We start from the raw sequence: 19,383 nt of genomic DNA on the forward strand, positions 1-19,383 counted from the left end.
CTTTGTTCATTGCAACCACCAACCTCCAGAGTCCTAGAAGGACACCCCAAGGGCCCATTAAGACCTCCATCAATATCACAGATGCCACTTTACTTTGAGCCTCGTTATTTTTCCAGGGTTCAGATGTCCCTTTTTGTACATTTTTTTCTATAATAAATGAACTGCTATTTATTATCAAATATAGACTCAGGTAGGGAAAAGGAATATAAGCAGAGAGATTACCTCTTGAGAAGGTCTCTAAATTCCATCGATCAGGCTCGTAGCTGTAGAAAGAGTTCCATGTTTCCAACAGTAAAATGACAACGGTGCTCTGTGGGTATCCATTATTCCTGGGAAGAGCACAGTTCTGCCTGCCATCTGCATTCTAATGGTTCCTCCTAATGGACCCACTCTGTGATTTTGCCAAGTCACCGAGCAGTTTTGCCCACTGCTATGTTGCAGGGACTGCGAGGGATGAATCACGTAAAGCAATGGTTCTCAAGCCTTAATACCATCGCTGGGTCCCACCCCCAGAATTTCAGATTTAGTCGGTATTCGGTAGGGCTAGAGAGTTTGTCTTTCTAACAAATTCCCAGGTGATGCTAATGCTGTTAGTACACAAACCACTGAAAGAAAGCATATATAGCAATAATAAAATCTGAATAATTGTCTCCTCTTTGCCTTCATTGGCAGGTTAGGAGAAAAGAAATAGGTTTATGAAGTATCATCTAGAAGGCAAGTTGTCTCATTTTACTTAATTCTCACAACACCCTACGGCATAATCATTACATTATTATATGGGTGAGCGTGGTAAACCTTAGAAATTAAACAACTTGCCCAACGTTATACAATGAGGACATGGTGCACAAATGTCAGTTCGTCCAACTCCAAAATCTACAGTCTGTTTTCCAACCATGTTTGGCTAACACAATGATATTAGCTGAAAGTTTTAATTTAATTCTTTTAATGTGGTGGTCTGTCTTTAACTTATTCCCTTTTTTTTATTCTTATTGTTCTAAGCTGATCTAAATCATCTTTAGAAATCGGTGAGATGCACGTTTTAAATAAACAGAAGAGAGCTAAAGGCAATTACTAAAGGAAGATGTTATGAATTGACTGTATTTTCCCAAACAAAAAGTGATATATGTAACCCGGTTAATATGACCAAAACTTTGTAGAAACAGCTCAGATTAAATAAAAATGTCCGAAGTGTTCCAGCTAGTGTGGGCATGCGTGATCCACATACTAAGGTATTATTTGGCATGCAAGCATTTTGGAATTACTGCTAGAAAAGAGGAAAAGAAATTTTTTTTACCTTCCTCTATTACCATTCTGGTTCAAAGAACAAAGTAGTTAATTTGAATTATTCAACTAGTGAAAAAAATGGCATCACACCAGTTCCTGAGGTCTCGCTTTACTATTTGGTTTTAAAGTAACGTTCAAATCCATACATAGTAAGAAACGTATTTTGAACTAGCAGGCAAATAAAGGCTGCCTAACCACAGGCTGAGCCCTGATCTTTTCAAAAGACCATTGTTCTGACTTAATTAACACGAACTAAAACAGTCCTGAAACAACAGGGCACACTCCCATTAGGATACATTACTCAGACCTAGTCACCACGGTCAGGCATTCCCCAGAGAAAAATCCGTCACTGCTTTTTCCACCTGCACTACATCTCTTTCTCAAAGGACTCTGCCGCAGCTAGGAGCCTCCCTCTGAAGGGGCATCTGTTCCATATTGAAATCTCTCCATTTGGAGAGACATGGACCACGAATAAAGGGTGAAGAAAAATCCTAGGCAGTCAATAGAACCACGGCTAGGGATGTGACCTGGTAGCTACATAGCTACGCTTGCCTACGGCGCAGTTTTATTCTGGTCCCCGATTTTCCATGTGAATATTTAAAAGTTTGTTGTTGCTTGCCCCAAAGTAGGGAAGAATGGCACAGTCAACAGAATAATGCTCTTTCCTTAGCAGGATTCATAAGTTGAGCATAACTGATTCATTAAGAGGCTGGGCTTTGGAGTCAGGACGACCTGGCTTTGACCCTTAGAGGCAAATGCTGGACCACTTCTTTCTTTCCTTCAGTAAAGTGGTAACTCAGTGGCACTATCTCATAGGGTTCATGCTCTATATAGATGTTGGCCATTGTGACCCACGTGAGATGAGTCTGCTGTCTCCCTGCACATTAGAAGAGATTCTTCTTCACAAGCTTGCATCAGCCTTGTGACAATGTATGTGGCACGTTTTTCTTTTCACTCTAATATAATTAGTATGGACCAGCTAATTAGAAGACCTACAAAAAAATATTCCACTTGTCTCTTCATCAGGTTTAAAACTAGAGCACTATAAATACATTTACTTATTTCTTAGCCTATTGCAATTTTTAGCCTTTCTTCATTTGGTAATAATTTTTCTTCGCCAATTGTTAAAGGTCACAGATGGTAGGGTGAGTAAGTAACTTCTGTGTCCTCCAAGAAATTCTGTTTGGTGCTAAACAAACTGTTAACATTAGGCGTTTGTCATGCGATGGGGGAGGGGTAGAAACTAAGGGTTTTAAAATGAATCCAAATAAAATGGGAGCTTAATTCACGTCTGAACACTCAGTTATAATACTAATGAAGCTCTGGCTTGAATGGATCTTTAAAGAATTTATTCTGTTAAGAAACATAACAGGGGATGGCCACAGACATATTACAATTGCGGGCCCGAGGCAAACAGTAGAGAAAAAGCCTCCTTTTTTTAAATCGTGAAATCAAAGACTTTGTTCCTAGTCCCTGAAATGAAATATAGTCCCTTTCAGGGTTGATGTTGAGTTTCCAGACCTTTAAGCCCTATTAACAGCCAGCTTTCATTATTTCTAGGTGAATTCAACAAAACTCCATTCTTGTCAGAAATTGTGAAAGACATTTCTGTGAAAGCTGTTAAAACCACAGTCAATAAATCTGGTAAATTCTGCTACTTGGTCAGTTCCATTATTCTGTTCCTCATCTCAATCTAACTATCATTTGTTTGTAAGACACACCCATAAACAAGAAATATCAAGAATACAGAGGCACTGTCCTCATACTCTCTGAGGGCTAGCAGTTTTCATGAAACTTCATGTGGGAGTAGAAGGCTTCTTGACCTGGGAAGGTTTTTCCACAGATGTTACAGGAACAGCCGTCATCCTCCTTGTGCGAGCGTCGGACATGGCTGTCGTGGGCAGCGTGGGATGCAAAAGATTTACCACAGTACTTGCATTTAAAGGGCTTCTCCCCGGAGTGCTGCCTGATATGTGTGCGGAGTATACTAGAGGCAGTGAACCTCTGCAGAGGACAGAAAGCAGGAGAAAAAGTAAACTTCCATCAGCTGGACAACCAGTGAGAGAAAGGGGTTAAGTTCACCGTTACCGATCCTATGTCACCCCTTGGTTCTCCATTCAGCGAACCTTGGGCTTTAATGCTATAGGGCACGCTCGGTCAACAGGTGTAGCCTTAATAAAAAAGGACACGATGGACATGTCACTGGTTAGAACAGTGGCTCTTCAATGGTTAAGATCACCTGGGGGTCTAGTCAAAAATGCAGACTGACCCGATGAATACACCCGTTGGGGTAATAAAGAAACTGCATTTAAGCAGGTGGTCCTGGGATCACACTCCAAGATGAACTGAATTACAGAAGTAGTAGCTAATACTGGCCAATGTCTTTGCATAAATGGGTACCTTATTGGTTTCTTTCTTCTTTTTTTTTTTAACTTAAACTTTTTGAGGTAATCGTGATTCACGTGCAGTTATAAAAAACAACAGAGACTCTGTGTACCCTTTACCCGGTTGTCCCCAATGGTTGCATCTTACAAGTCTATAGGACAGTATCACAACCAGGATACTGACATTGACAGAGTCAAGATACAGAACGTTTCCATCACAAGGACCCTCATGTTGCCCTATGACAGCCACACATAGTTCCCTCCCACTCCTACTTTTAAGCCATGGCAACCACGAATTTGTTCTCCATTTCTATAATTTTGTTATTTCAAGAATGTCACTTACAGGGAAGCATACAGTATGTGACCTTTTGGGATTGGCTGTTTTCACTCAGCATAATTCTCCGCAGATTCACGGAGGTTGTTTTGTGTACAACAGCTCATCCTTTCTGATTGCTGAGGAGTATTTCATGGTGTGGATGAACCACAGTCTGTTTAATCACCTACCCATTGAAAGGCATCCCGGTTATTTCCAGTTTGGGGCTTCTATGAATAAAGCTGCTATTAACATTTGTGTACAGGTTTTCGTATAAACATATAGACCTTCATTTCTCCGGGATAAGTGCCCAGGAGAGAAACTGCTGGGTTGTATGGTGGTTACAAGTTTAGTTCTTAAAAAAATGGCCAAATAGTACCATTTCAGAGTCCCAAGTACTTTGTTTTTACCTGTCTTTTCTTTCCCTTATTTATAACCTTTCCCCTAATTCAATACTCTGCTCTGACCTTTGTCACTTTCAAGTATTTATTAGCGATGTAATGACTCCATTTATTGGGGGTCCATCGACAGAGATACAAAACACCGGCTTTAACCAGTGACCTTGGATTTGGGGGGCTGGGCACGCATAGGGTTGGCCCACTGCTCAGTAAGGAGCACAAGGTGTAGGTGTCTAGGACACCCAGACAAGGACAGTCTCCATCAGCTTAGGTGACAGTAAGTCAGAACGCCAAACAGCTCATTGATGCCCCAAGTGCACTGAGTTCCCTCTTCGGGCACCTCTCATTCCCAGGTTAGCCAGAAGACCAAGGTGAGGATCAGAATTAGAATGCCAGAAAGAGGAGGGGCGGTGGGATATTTTGAGCCTGCTCTGGAAATCCTGCGGGAGAGCATTCACCCCTCAGGATAGACTCCTCATCCATAGAAACCCAGGGCCACCCTCCTTAGGTCTGTGCTGGCTCCATATGGCCTACTTATGTCTTAGCCCCATTTTGCTACACTGTACACAATGGACAGCCCAGATGTGTCTCATCAAAAAAGAACATGAGGTGTTTTAGTATAATATTTTTAAGGCATGGTCAGACTTTTGTTTCTAGCCCAGCCACCCCTAACCACGTCTTTATCTCTTCATTTTTATCACTTATTATTCTGTATAATGAAGATTAGATGCCACTTCAGCAAAACTGCTCTAGAAATTTAGATCAGCAGCATGTAAGAGTCTGTACTTTTTTGTTTTTGTTTTTTTTTGCGGTACGCGGGCCTCTCTCTGTTACGGAGCACAGGCTCCGGACGCGCAGCCTCAGCGGCCATGGCTCACGGGCCCAGCCGCTCCGCGGCATGTGGGATCTTCCCGGACCGGGGCACGAACCCGTGTCCCCTGCATCGGCAGGCAGCCTCTCAACCACAGCGCCACCAGGGAAGCCTAGAGTCTGTACTTTGAAAGACTGCATAATCATGTCTGCTACCATCAGGCTCCTGTAAACTTAGGGTCTATTCCATGACAAATGCCCTAGATGCCAATTTGGCAGTAGTAGGTGGCATCTGATCATTGTAAGCAAACAGGAGTATAATCTGGGGGGTGGAAATTGGGGATGGGCTGACAATGAACTAATTTACCAGGAACTCTTATAAGCTAGGGTTTATGCTACAAGTTCTTATCCATGGACACCCAATCAGGGCTCAAGGCAGATCCCTTAAAAGAAGGTTCCATTTACCTTTGTACAATACACACAGTGGTAGGGTCTGTCTCCAGAGTGGACTCTCATGTGTTTGTTTAGGCTGGAAGATTGAGAGAAACATTTCCCACACGTAGAACACTAAAACGAAAAAGAAAAATATAGTTGCAACCACGTCTTCCCTTTAACAAGTTTATTTCACCATTATATTTATCTGGGGGGGAAGAACTAACTATTGTACTTATTCTGTGCACATCTGTAGGCAGAGGATCAAGCAGACCCAGGCTGAGGGTCTAGTTGAGACGGGAGAAAGGCATCCCGGGACTACAGGGAAGAACCTGGCAGCATGGGTTCTGGTCCAGAGCCTGCTAATGCTGTGGCTAAGGCAGTTCGTCTGAAGTCTTCGGGTTAAGTGAGCTGCTTCAGATGTGAAACGGCAGTGTATACAGAGGCCTGACTTTGTCCTGCTCCGTCAACAAGTAGCTGTGTGACCAGAACAAATCAGTTAAAACTCGGAATCTTTGTCTCCCCAATTTTCCTCATGGGCAAAAAATACCTGTCTTGCCTTCCTCACAAGGCTGTGAGTAAATTGCAAGCCCCCAGCAATTAATTCAACAAGTATTTATGGAGAACCTCTCAGCACTTTGCTAGAGACAAGGAGGAACAATCTAGTGGGGGTAGGGACGAATATGTAGACCAAAGTGGCAATACAGGTGACAGATGACTCAACACATGCACCTACAAAAAAAGGGTAATATTTTGGGGGGCCAGTGAGAGCATGTGGTACAGTCACTTGCTGTGAACAGTTCCTGTCATTTCTCTGTGTTCTTGACCCTGACGACTTCTGTCCAATCTTCTCAGGAATTCTGAACCAAGTAAAGGAAACTATTGTGTTTCTGGACCCTGTTCCCCAGGTGTCCTTATGGGCACAAACGAGAGCCTGGGTATTTTTAGATGGTGAGATTCTGGGGTGGATTTTTTTTTTTTTTTGCGGTACGCGGGCCTCTCACTGTCACGGCCTCTCCCGTTGCGGAGCACAGGCTCCGGACGCGCAGGCTCAGCGGCCGTGGCTCACGGGCCCAGCCGCTCCACGGCATGTGGGATCCTCCCGGACCGGGGCACAAACCCACGCCCCCCGCATCGGCAGGCGGAGCCTCAATCACTGCACCACCAGGGAAGCCCTCTGGGGTGGATTTTAAGTCTTTTTAAATTTTTCTTTACTACTTGACGTTTTAATAACGAGCATGTATTGTCGTTACTAAAGCAAAAACAGTCAGATGTTGAAGTTCATATTGCAAAAAGAACAGATCAATTATAAAAGGGGAGCAATTAGAACATGAAACTGTTCTTGGAAATTAAAAATAAACAACAGAAAAGTATAGAATAGAAATGCTGTATGTAATAGACTCAGCTGACTGCTAAAGACTGAATACATGACATAAAAATTAAGGTTCGGGAACTCTCAGAGAATGCAGATGAAGAAAAATTAAAAGCCAAGTACAGGGAAGTAGATTCAACCTAACATTTGGCTAAAAGGAATCTCAGGAGAGAGCAAAAATCGAAGACAGATAATAGCCAAGGAAAGAACAAGAGATTCCTTTGAGCTTATGACTTGTGCCTTCAGGTGGAAAGAATACTTTGTCTTCTACTGATTACAAAGCAGGAAGAAAAAAAAAAAAAAGGAAAGAAAGAAAAAAACATTCTGTTAAAATTTCAGAACTCAAAAGTTAAAGAACAATTTTCACAAAGCAGAAAACTGGTTATTTACAAAGAAACAAGAACCAGATTGGCATCAAATGGTAGAAGAAATGATTCTTTAAAAATTCTACAGAAAAGTTATTCCTATCTAAAATTCCATATCCAGCCAAACTATCAAAGACGTATGTGAGTAAAATATCCTCGAAGGGCTCAGAAAATGTTTCACTGTGCACTGTTAAAAACGATTACTTGAAGACATGCCCCAGTAATATAAAAAGAGAAATCAAGAAAGAGAAAGAGTGGCATAGAAGAATCAGTGGAACTAAGGAAGGTAATGAAAGATACCCAAATATGACAGTTTACAGGCCTAAGGAGCAACTGGTTCAAATCAGAACAAATTCAAATCAGAATCTGATTTAAAAAAGAAATGAGTATAATTTCAAGAATGTAAATATTATACAAGTTATATAAGTAAGAAACTAAACTTATCACTTGCAATTAAAAATCCTAGCAAAAACAAAAGCTTGCAAGGAAGTCAAAGGCAAAATACAAAGAAAGTTAAAGTCTGGCATCAATTTGAACAAGTCATGGAGAAAAGAAACAACACCTTCTGAAAAAAACAAAGCCCTCTCTCCATTGGTCAGGTGTTTCAAAAAGTTGGAGAGAACTGACATTCTGAATCTATGTATGAGCTCTTTATAGTCATTGTGATGGACTACAAGGGCTTCCTCCGATATTTTTATTTTGTTATTCATTAATTTTGCCTGACAAATCATGTGAAAAGGAGGTTGTTTAGGCTTTAAACGCTGGAAGGAGGGTAATACAAGGTTTTTCACTGTTGGTTATACACCCAACATCTTCTGATATTTTAAATCAGTAATTTTTTTCTCTTTCAGCAGCTGATCTTGTTAAAAAATCATTTATCTGAAGTTCTGCCTGTCTGTTTCACTTGAGCTTTTTTTTTTTTTTTTCTGTTCAAATTAAATCAAACGTTTTATTTGGGGCTCCTGCAGAAATTAAATATACTTTATCATCTTGAAAGTTAAGTACTCAAATTAAAGTATATGAAATAAAGAAAACTAAAAGAGAATAAAAAATGTTTAGCAGTAAAGATAAAAGAAGAAAATCTCAGTCTTCTGAACATGACGAAGGAAGGGGAAGTGCCGGGGAAACTCAGGTTGAGACGTTGAAAGAGCAGCTGGGACAGGACTCTGTCCTCAGGCTCAGGACAGAATTCTGGCTAGAGAGTTGAAACCATTTAAATGGTACTTATGGTCATGATAAAGGATCACACCATTCAGGGAGAGTTTGCAAAGAGAAATATTGTACTAAGAACTCTCAGGAACACTCAGTGTAAGAGGATGCACCCCCTTCTATAGCCTTTTAAAATCACTATCCTGGACTTCTCTGGCGGTCCAGTGGTTAAGACTCCAAGCTTCCACTGCAGGGGGCACGGGCTCTATTCCTGCTCAGGGAACTAAGATCCCGCATGCCTCGTGGACAAAATAAATTAATAAATAGTTTAAAAAATAAAATAAAATTACTATCCCTCCACTCTACCATCAGACCTCTCCTCTTTGGAAGCCCAAGACATTCACTTTACTACTACCAGCTTACACCTCTTCTCATCATTCCCGTCATCTCTGGACCTCCTGGTCTATGGTCCCCTGATTTCAAAGCCAGCAGTACTTCCTACGGCTCCTCTCCTTGAACCCCAGTCCAAGACCCACCATTGTCCTCAGTGTTTAAAATGACCCACGTAACATTCTAGTGTATATTTCTTGACCTGACTCAGATAACCTTTTCCTGCATTCTACTTTGGTCAAAAAACCAAACAAAACCAAACCAAACAAACAAACACTAATCCTGCAGCTTCTGCTTTTAAGCAGACATCTTTTGATCTGGCTGCAGCAGTCCCAACAAATATCTTAAATGCTCCATCTCACCAACTGTAAGACCCACCACTCCTTTATCATTTATTTTTGGCTGTGTTGAGTCTTTGTCACTGCACGTGGGCTTTCTCTAGTTGCATACCGTGGAGCAACTAAGCCCGTGCGCCACAACTACTGAGCCTGCACTCTGGAGCCCGCGAGCCACGACCGCGGAGCCCGAGTGCCTAGAGACTGTGCTCTGCAACAAGAGAAGCCACCGCAGTGAGAAGACCGCGCACCGCAACGAAGAGTAGCCCCTGCTCACCACGACTACAGAAAAACCCACGTGCAGCAACAAAGACCCAACACAGCCAAAAATAAAAATAAATTAAAATATTTTTTAAAAATATTCTTACAAAAATAATACATGATAATTGTAAAAATACTCAGATTTTACAGGAGTATATAGTCCAGTGATTGTGATTTTTCCAGAAGCTTCACTGTGAACAGGAGGGGAGAGACAAGAGCAGTTTTATGATGACTACTCTGTTTTTAAATGGAGAAAATTGGGGGCTTGGAGGAGTCCTGACAGGGCAGGAGTCCAACCCGAAGCTGTCTGTACCCAAGCCTCAGCCTCTTTCTCCTAATTAAGACCAGTGGTAGTCAGCACTTTCTTACACCAAGCCTGGCAGAGCCACCAGGTATCCAGAATGGTGGAAAACGACTCCCTAAATCCACCATTGCTTTTCTGCCTTACAAAATCCTTGGCATGGCATAGAGGCCATCCAACCTTTGGACTGTGCCCATGTTTCATCCTCGCCTGTAACTATCAATATGCCTGCACATTGAACCTAGAGATTATCATACTATGCGAAGTAAGTCAGAAAGAGAAAGACAAATACCATATGATATCACTTGTATATGGCATCTAAAATATGACACAAATGAACCTATCTAGGAAATAGAAACAGACTCACAGACACAGAGAACAGACTTGTGGTTGCCAAGGGGGAGGAAATGATTGGGAGTTTGGGATGAGCAGATGCAAACTAGTATATACAGGATGGATAAATAACAAGGTCCTACTCTACAGTATGGGGAACTATATTCAATATCCTGTGATAAACCACAATGGAAAAGAAAATGAAAAAGAATGTATATAACTGAGTCACTTTGCTGTACAGCAGAAATTAACACAACATTGCACACATCATGGAAGAAGGTGTAGCTACCTAAAACCACAGGCCAGGGTCTTTCCCACCTGGAATATCTCGAACGCCCCCCACCCCAGCCAATCAACCCCATCTAAGATATAAACCAGACACTCCACTGTCCTAGATTCTTCTCACGGCCACCTGTCTACGAGGCCTTTCATAACCCACGTGTCCAGGTAGAAGGACACCCTTCCTCTGTCCCTGTCTACCATGTACCTCCATCCTCACACCCGGGTGTCATGGCATTAGTTCATGTCTGCTCTTCCACAGCACTGTCACCTCCTTCAGACACCCTGTCCCATCTTCCCACCTGGTGTCGTGTCCCAGCAACATGCACGCAGGAGGCCCTCGGTGTTCACCCAGGGGTTTGGGGAAGCAGCATGAAAGCAGAGTGCTGGAGCGAAGGGCAGGGTCACTCGCCACCCCGACTCTTACCTTGTGAGGCCGATGTTTCTCATGAACGTGAAGGACGTGGATCCGGAGCCGGTCTCTCTTCTCAAAGGACCGTTTGCATAAAGAACAGGGGAATTTCCTGTCACCCTTGTCCACACAGGGGGTGTACTTGAGATGCTTGTCTCTGTAATATTTGTAGGTAAATACTTTTCCACATCTTTCACACCTGTACCCTTCTGCAGACTCTGTCAAACACAGGGGGATAAGTCGCTCGGTCAGCTACCTTCCTTCATTCTTATTTTCTTCAAGATGATTTTTTACAATTTTTTATTACAAAAAATTTAAAACATATACCAAAATCAAAATAATGGAATAAGCCCTCATGTGCCCAAACACCAAGCTTTGACAATGACCAACTCACTTATGTGACTTCCCTCCATAAGGGATTATTTGTTTTTCATAATGGATTCTTTTTAACACTACTTTCTCACTTGGTTCATAAACATCTCAAACCATAATCTTTAATAGATAACGACTTTTTAAAATGCATAACCATAATGCCATTGTCATACCTAAACAGTCAACCCTTATTCCTTAATAGAAACATATATATTTATGTGCGTACACACATGCATACATGTTTTATTATTTTACAGTCAGTTGATTCAATGTAGGATTCAAAGCCTATGTGTTGTCCACAGAGGCTATGTGTCTCCAATCTCTTAATCTATAGGTTCTCTTACCTTTTGTTCCCGAAATATATGTGTTGAAGAAGCCCTTCCTCTGGCGCTGTTTACGAGCAGGTCAGTCCTACAGTTCCTGACTGGCATTCTTTACAAGGTTCACATACCAAATACCTACCGTATTTGTCCCTTTCAGATCGGCCTGAGAGCTACAAGTTCAAAGCCGTTCACCCAGGACCCTGATGGACACCCATAGCTTCTCCCCAGGCTTCACGAGTTCTGTTCCATTTGACCCCATTTACGAAGACATAGGTGCCCTTTTAGCTTATAGTCTACTTCTCTGAACTTTTAAGGAAGATTCTGGAACTAATACATAGGGTTATTGTGATGATTAATTTAACCTTAACACTTACTGACTTCTTATCAACAAGTGATACCATCACTGAGAGACAGACTGAGAAAGGTAAACCCATTTTTATAAGAGAGGTGGGGGAGAGGTTAGAGAGGGTTCAGCCGACTCTAGCAAAGGAGGTGCCAGGCTCAGGGGTGTCTATGTATTGGGGGAAGGGGAGAGGACCAGGGCCACCTACAAAAGCATCCCTGCCGAGGACACTCTGGATTCCAGAGCATAAAGTGGTTTTGACTGTGAATGCATCCCTGAAACCTCATTGTCTGGCCCCAGGGAGGCAGAGAACAGCCAGGAGTGAGTATATGCAAGAGTGTGAAGGTGGAAATCTTTTTAGTTAGCATCGGAACAGCAGGGAAGCTATCCATCGGGGGTTCTGTTAGTTGATAACTGCGTCCCAGGCATGTTTAACAGGTGGCTGAGGAAATAAATCATTTTATTAAGTAAATAACCAGGAAGGCAACCACCAACATCAGGAAGATCCATTGCCCAGTCTTGTCTATCGCTTTCATTGAGGTGCTAATACTCTCAGAATCTCCCTGCTGGGATGGTTTTTGCTCGGAGCTAGAATTTTCATTGGTTAGAAATACCTGGCCTTCCTGCTTCCTGGGGTAGGAAGAGGGGGTCTACAAGACAGGGTCAGCGATCTTTACAAATCAAAGCATGAAGGCACACCAGAATTCAGAATGAGGGCTCGGTAGTAAATCTGCATAAGAACCACCACTTAGGCAGAAATGACAGAGCACCCTCACCCTGACTAATTAGGCTTCGGCTGCCTCCGTTTTCTGCTCAGGTCCTTGGAAATTTATCTTAACCTAATTTCGTCCTGTTTCTTTTCCTTCTTCCTGCCTCCCATCTCAGTCTTTTCAGCCAAGGGGTTTCTCGATACCAAAAATTATGCTTTCTGCCCCACTACAGACACACCGTTCAGACAGAGTTTGGTAACGACTGAGAGCTGTCTACACATTCCACACCCTCAGCCCCCAAAACACACACTTGGCAGGTTTGCAAACTCAAATAACCCGCCCACATAGGGCCCAGGCCCTTCCCTCCCACTCAAGACCTTCAAGGGGAAGGTTCCCATCAAGCCTCACCAAAAGCCTTTGAAAACAAGACCTTTCTTTTGAGAGGACAGAGGAATTTTGATTTTTCTTTCCTTTTCATCCTATCCCCAAACATTCCTATTAACAGAAAACGAATGAATTTATCCATTAGCCTTCCCAACCAATTGAGTTGTTTACAAGTTCTCTGCCACAAGTTATCCTAAATATTTACACATCATCGTTAACAGTGCCAATAAGCCTCGGATATAATTTGGTTCAGAAGTGGAGCACGGATAACTGCAGGCCCTGTTGCTTATATGATCGGGATCTCTGATGCCTGTATATTATTCCATGTTAATATATCATCATTTACTTAATTATTCTAATATTGGGCATTTAGGTTGTTCGTGACTTTTCACAAACAGGGGTGACGCTGTATTAAAAATCCTTGTGGACAAAGCTTTTCCTTTTGGACTATTTCCTGAAGATAAATTTCCAGAAAAGTATTACTGATACGTTACTGATATATCCAGGGTTATGAACATTTTAACGACTCTGATGCAGAGTGCTGAATAATTTTTCAAAAGGATAACGATTCTATTTTGCGTTATCAAGCATGTATCGTTCTCAAATCCACTTTTCACTTTTATTTCAAAAAAGCACTTGGAACATTTCTGGAAGTGACCAAAAAGTCTTGGCTTGGCGCCAAGTATGGGGCAACTGTGAGGTCCAGACTCAAGAGAATCCTGCCATCTTACCCTCAGGCGCACCCCACGCCGTCCATCCATTTATTGGGGTAGTGAGAAGACAGTTACCGAAACAGTTCAACAGCCCCTCGTTATTTGGCTTCTAGAAAGACTGCTCGTTAGTCACCTCCGAATCCCTGGTGAACACATCCTTGCCCTTGGCTTCACTATTCCCCAAGCCTGAACTGCCTTGCCTCTCCCTGCCTAACTCATCTTTTATTTCTCCACATCCCTAAGCAGCTTTCCCCAGTTTAGCCCAGTCTTCCTCCTTCCTTCAATGCACATGGGGATCCACAGCAGGTGCTATTAGAGTGTTTAGAATTGTCTCCTGGGCTTCCCTGGTGGCGCAGTGGTTGAGAATCTGCCTGCCGATGCAGGGGACATGGGTTCGAGCCCTGGTCTGGGAAGATCCCACGCGGAGCAGCTGGGCCCGTGAGCCACAACTACTGAGCCTGCCTGTGCTCCGCAGCAGGAGAGGCCACGATAGATAGTGAGAGGCCCGCGCACCGTGATGGAGAGTGGCCCCCGCTCGCCGCAACTAGAGAAAGCCCTCGCACAGAAATGAAGACCCAACACAGCCAAATAAATAAATAAATAAATTTATTAGAATTGTCTCCTGCCCTGAAGGGTCTCAGTCTAGCAGGGAGACTTGCATGCAGACCATCACTGCAGTGTGATGAATGCAATTCACATTCTCTTTTACCTGCTACTTACGACATTTGCTCTAACATAGTAAGATGGTCTTCTATCTGATTACACATATTACAGTAACTTGCATTTGTCTGGTCCCACCTATAAGATCAGTGGTTCCCAGGCCTTTGCAGATGTAAAAATCAACCGCTCAAAGAGCTTTTTCTTTTTTTTAAAGGGATTTTGCTCTTTTTTTTAATTTAAAAAATTTTATTTATTTATTTATGGCTATGTTGGCTCTTCGTTTCTGTGCAAGGGCTCTCTCTAGTTGTGGCGAGCGGGGGCCACTCTTCATCGCGGTGCAAGGGCCCCTCACTATCGAGGCCTCTCTTGTTGCGGAGCACAGGCTCCAGACACGCAGGCTCAGTAATTGTGGCTCACGGGGCAGGCTGCTCCGCGGCATGTGGGATCTTCCCAGACCAGGGCTCGAACCCATGTCCCCTGCATTGGCAGGCAGATTCTCAACCACTGTGCCACCAGGGAAGCCCTCAAAGAGCTTTTTTTAAAATGCAAATTCCAGAGGCTCGTTCCCAGAGAGTGGGTTGGTAGTCCTCTAGCTGCCTTCTACTAAAATGTGATAGAAATGCAGAATCTCAGGTCCCAGCCCTGAATGAGAATCTGCATCTTTCCAAGGTCCCCAGATATTCACACCCGCATTAAAATTGGAGAGCGAGAGTCTAGCTCCATGCTTCCCAAAGTTGACTGAGACCCACAATAAGAAACACATCTTATACTTGAGACCCAGTTCGCACACATCCATTTGAAACAAAAACCTTAACTTAAATGAGATTCACATCAATATTTTCTGTTCTATTTTATTCTTATTCTCTCTTTTTTTCTTCTTTAATACTGGTCTCTACCACCAAATCCCCCACCCTGCTAAGATACTGCAACCCACTACTTGAAAAACAGTGCTCTAAAGCTTAGACTTCCTGAGTTGTGTGAGCCTCAGCAGAGATGAATCAGAAGCTGGCTCAGGTAAGGCAGAGGTTGCATCCATTTATTTCACTTTTACTTTTTTCTCTGGGAGCGGGTGAAGGGGTAGAAAAAAAGGTATACTGGTGAAGAGGAGTAGCTGCAGCAGCTTTGGAAAGATGAGGGCATCTTCCTCCAGCTGGGTAAGGCCCAGCGGGTGAGAGACGCCCTCAGTTTTGTGTTCTGAGTGTTGTGTTGGGAGGGAGAAGTTCCACAAGCAAGTGGAAAGGCTGCAGGAAGGTGCTGAGTTGGAGAAAGAGCCCAGTCCTTCCACTAAGACGGCCTCACTGGGTGAGGCGAAAGTGTGCACTCACCTTCCAAGGGCCCAGACGTCTGCTTCCCGTGCTTTATGACCTGCAGGCTCATGGGAATGTCCAAAAACTTCTCATAGCAATCTCCGTACCACACAAGGAGCTCTTGGTTCTGGTAGATCTCCTTGCAGCTTTCATAAAAGATCTGCCCTTGACACTGGACTGCAACCAGGTTCTGCTCCATGGGGAAACGAGCACAGTTGACATAGGACATCCAGTTCCCTGCACCTCCTTTTCCATCAATAAAGTGGCTCAAATGACCATCTTCAAAGATCTAAATGGAATCAAACAAAGTTTGGAAATGCACATTTTTTTGGTCTGACCTAGAAAATAAATTTACTTATTAAAAATTTATAATTCAAGGGCTTCCCTGGTGGCGCAGTGGTTGAGAGTCCGCCTGCTGATGCAGGGGACGCGGGTTCGTGCCCCGGTCTGGGAGGATCCCACATGCTGCGGAGTGGCTGGGCCCGTGAGCCATGGCCGCTGAGCCTGCGCTCCGCAACGGGAGAGGCCACAGCAGTGAGAGGCCCACGTACCGCAAAAAAAAAATAAAAAAATAAAAATTATAATTCAAAACTCACACTTGACCTACTGAATATATTTATTATCAATATGATTGAGTCTAAATGGATTTATTAGCTTAAAGAGACCTCTATAGGTAGTGTGACATTTTAAAAAGATTCTTACTTTTATCACTTCCTCGATTTCCAGATTTCTAGAGTGAGCATATATTAGTTTCATAAACAGAGGTAAGGGAAACAGGATGTTCCATTTAATTCCACCACTTCAAGACAACCAATTAGTGTAGTATTTTATCTCAATTTAGTTTTCATGTGTATTGATGGAGCCATAATTTAATTCTTTCTCCGCTGTGGGCAATTCTACAGTCTTCAATGTTTTGTTATTACAAACAGCCCTGTGAAGTCTGGATTTCAGATTACTTTCCTCAACTATATTCCTTGATGTAGAAATCCACGGCGAGGGGCGCTAATCTGACACGTTCTGACGCACTGCAGTCCTACCATCCTGCCTCAGACAGAGTTAAGAGCATCAGTTTTCTAAAAATCCTCTTTAGATGAACGACGTCGAATATTTTAAATCTGGTCTTAGTCCTTTCTGGCATATTCTTAGCATCACTCTGTAATATTTAAAGTGTTTGGTTTTGTCTATACATATAACCCAATGTATTAACTCTTTAAATGTATACTCCATGGCTCATCTTCAGAGGAAAATGCCTTAAGCCACCCAAAATTACACAGAATCCATGTAGAGGTATTATCCTCAGGGACTGAACAGCTTGCCTTTCTTTCTCTTTATGTTGCAAAACAGGCAGCACAAGTCAGCAGATTACTGCCCGGAGGGGGCCCCCCCTCCCAGTCCAGGGGTCTCCCAGAGGGGCAGAGGCCAAGGTTTCCTCCCACCCACCTCCCTCCGCCAACCCGCCACAAACACATTTACCTCCCACATCAGGGAATTGTCTCCGTGTGTCCTGACTTCGCTGGTGTTGACCACTTTACCCTGAAAGGGCCCAAACCTGACTCCTTTGGCGACAGGGCTACTGCAGAACACACCAAAATGTGCCACTTCACCGAATTTCGTGTGCCCAAGGCAGAGACCTAGGAGAGACCCAGGGCAGGAAAGAAAGCCAGTGAGGAAACCGACTGCGTTTGTGCTGGAAAAGAAATCCAAGCCGAGAAGCCCTGCCTACCTTCTGGTAGCTGAAGGGAGTTGTTATCCAGAGTCCGAGGAAGAGAACCAGACCCTAGAAAAAGACAGGGTTAAATTTTTATTTTTTCGATAAAAATGTATTATGAAATGCTTTCATACGGCGCTGTCCTCCCCACTCCCTGGAGCTCACCATTATCCCGAATTGGATGTTTACTTGTCCTTTCTAGGTTTCCTGCTCCTTTTACATACGCCATTTCTCACATGAGACTCAAAACGACTCTAGTGGGTTATGTTGTAATTAACCCCGTTTGCAAATTTAAGGAACTTGAGGATCAGAGATAATGCTGATTTTGAGACTCCCAGATACCTTGCACATCCCGGCAGAATCTGAGCCGGCCTGATCAGCCCGCCCCGCATGAACCGTTTCTCTTCTTACTAAAACAATCTTGGGTGTCATGCGGTTAAGCAAATAGGGTCTCGGAGGTGAGCCTGCCATTCTCAGCTCCGTCTTCTGATGGAAGCACATACGCTCCGCTGCAGGACTCGCACAGCCTCGGACCCACTTGGAAGCGCCCCTGCCCCCTCCCGTCCTCACCTGTCTTCCCGCCTCCCACCCGCACCCCCAAGTCCCGGATCATGGGGACTGCCTTTACCTGAGCTGTCTGTGGGGACCAGGAGGCCCGAAATCGCGTGGTGCAGGCGGGCTGAGTTCTGAGGGCTGGGGATGACCCCGTAGAGAACTAACTGCAGGTCTTCCTGGGTGAAGTGGTAACGGTGAGATGCCTTCCCGACTTGGTTCGCGAGTTTGGGGCCATCCTCAGAGCGCTCTCTGGGGGAGCACGGTAACAGCTGGGAGGGCTTCGGCCTCTCAGGGAACAGCGAAGCATCCACAGGGGGCGGCGGCACGAAAATTTCAGGTCCCCAGCACTGGCCACCGTCGCTACGGCCGCCAGCGGGGCCCGCGTCTTCACTGGAGGCGCCTGTAAACTCGCGACTGCCGTTCGGGAAGTGCGGCACTTCCCTGGGGCGGTGGGGAATTGGGTACCACGACGGCAGCTTATTGTACCAGGGCAGGTCGTAGAGCGGCTCCCTCTGCAGGGCCAGGCCGGGGCTCAGCAAGGGAGGCGCCATCCGGAAGGCGAAGGGGGACAGAGACGGGGACGTGGACAGGGCCTCCAGCTGCCGGAAAGTTTGCAAACCCTCCTCCGCGGCGCTTAGGGTGTTCCCGTAGTGGCTGTAGGGCTGGAAAGGCGGGTAGTAGGCGGCCAGGCTTTGGGGGCTGCTCTGGAGCCTGTCGGGCGGGTAGCACCCCTTGTCCTGGGGTCCGGCCTCACTTGGCAGCCGCAGAGCCATCCCGGGCCACAGGGCGCGGCGGGTCTGCGGAAGAGCAAGCGCGGCCGAGTGAGGGGCGCGGGGCGCTGCGCCCGGCTCCTGCCTGCTCAGCCTCCACCGCCCGAGGCAGCCCCGGGTCGGAGGGAATCGGATAAACTTCCCACTTCGATCCCTCAAGACCTACCCGCAAACGAAACAAAAACGGCAACAAACAACCCGCCCCCAAAAAGACAAAACAAACTAAAACGAAAATCTGTCGGCATTCTGCCCGACTCCAAATTCCAGGTACGTGTCGCCTTTGCCTTCCCTCTCCAAGCACGCCTTAACCTAGCAGGTCTCGTTTCCAACACTCACTCTCTACATCCGTCCCCAACCCCGCTCCTGCCAAATCCGTTTCAAGCTCCCTCTTCCGCCCTCTCCCCGGTCCCCGACATCCTCTTTTCCGGGGGGGGGGGTGGTCGGAGCCGCAGGGCCTTCCCACTCCCGGAGCCAGGAGCCGAGCGCAAGACCGAGCTTGGGGTCGGGCAGCAGCTTCAGGCAGTCCTGGGTCCCTAGCAGGGAGGGCAGAGACCAGGGCCCGGGTTGGGTCGCATAGGAGACGCGCTCCCCCAGCCCAGGGGCAGGTCGGGGGAGGCTGCCCCGCTGCGAAGCCCGGGTCTGACCCCGAGGACCCGGGCGGTCCGGGCTGCCAGGAGGAGTAGGCCGCCGCCTTCGGCTTCCCTCCCAGCGCCGCAGCCA

The 19,383-nt window shown here is 45.1% G+C and overlaps 1 protein-coding gene across 1 annotated transcript; it reads right to left on the reverse strand.

Annotated features, from left to right (window-relative positions):
* Positions 1–3,060: 3,060 nt before the first annotated feature.
* On the reverse strand, positions 3,061–18,689 carry PRDM14 (PR/SET domain 14). Its single transcript, XM_004274942.2, has 7 exons — positions 17,967–18,689; positions 17,354–17,407; positions 17,104–17,261; positions 15,649–15,919; positions 10,834–11,036; positions 5,655–5,756; positions 3,061–3,288 (listed from the first exon to the last, which is right to left on the reverse strand). Exons 1-7 carry the CDS (start codon positions 18,664–18,666, stop codon positions 3,061–3,063), a joined length of 1,716 nt encoding a protein of 571 aa, XP_004274990.1. The 5' UTR covers positions 18,667–18,689.
* Positions 18,690–19,383: the final 694 nt, after the last annotated feature.

This window comes from Orcinus orca, chromosome 17 (assembly GCF_937001465.1).
Source record: "Orcinus orca chromosome 17, mOrcOrc1.1, whole genome shotgun sequence".
Classification (NCBI taxonomy): Eukaryota; Metazoa; Chordata; class Mammalia; order Artiodactyla; family Delphinidae; genus Orcinus; species Orcinus orca.

Excerpts from the sequence above, each read along its gene's own strand:
- PRDM14 (XM_004274942.2), bottom strand. The coding sequence starts at position 18,666 with ATGGCTCTGCGGCTGCCAAGTGAGGCCGGACCCCAGGACAAGGGGTGC. Across the intron at positions 15,920-17,103 it reads ACAATTCCCTGATGTGGGAG|ATCTTTGAAGATGGTCATTT; the intron begins GTAAATGTGTTT and ends GATTCCATTTAG. Across the intron at positions 11,037-15,648 it reads GACGTCTGGGCCCTTGGAAG|AGTCTGCAGAAGGGTACAGG; the intron begins GTGAGTGCACAC and ends TGTGTTTGACAG.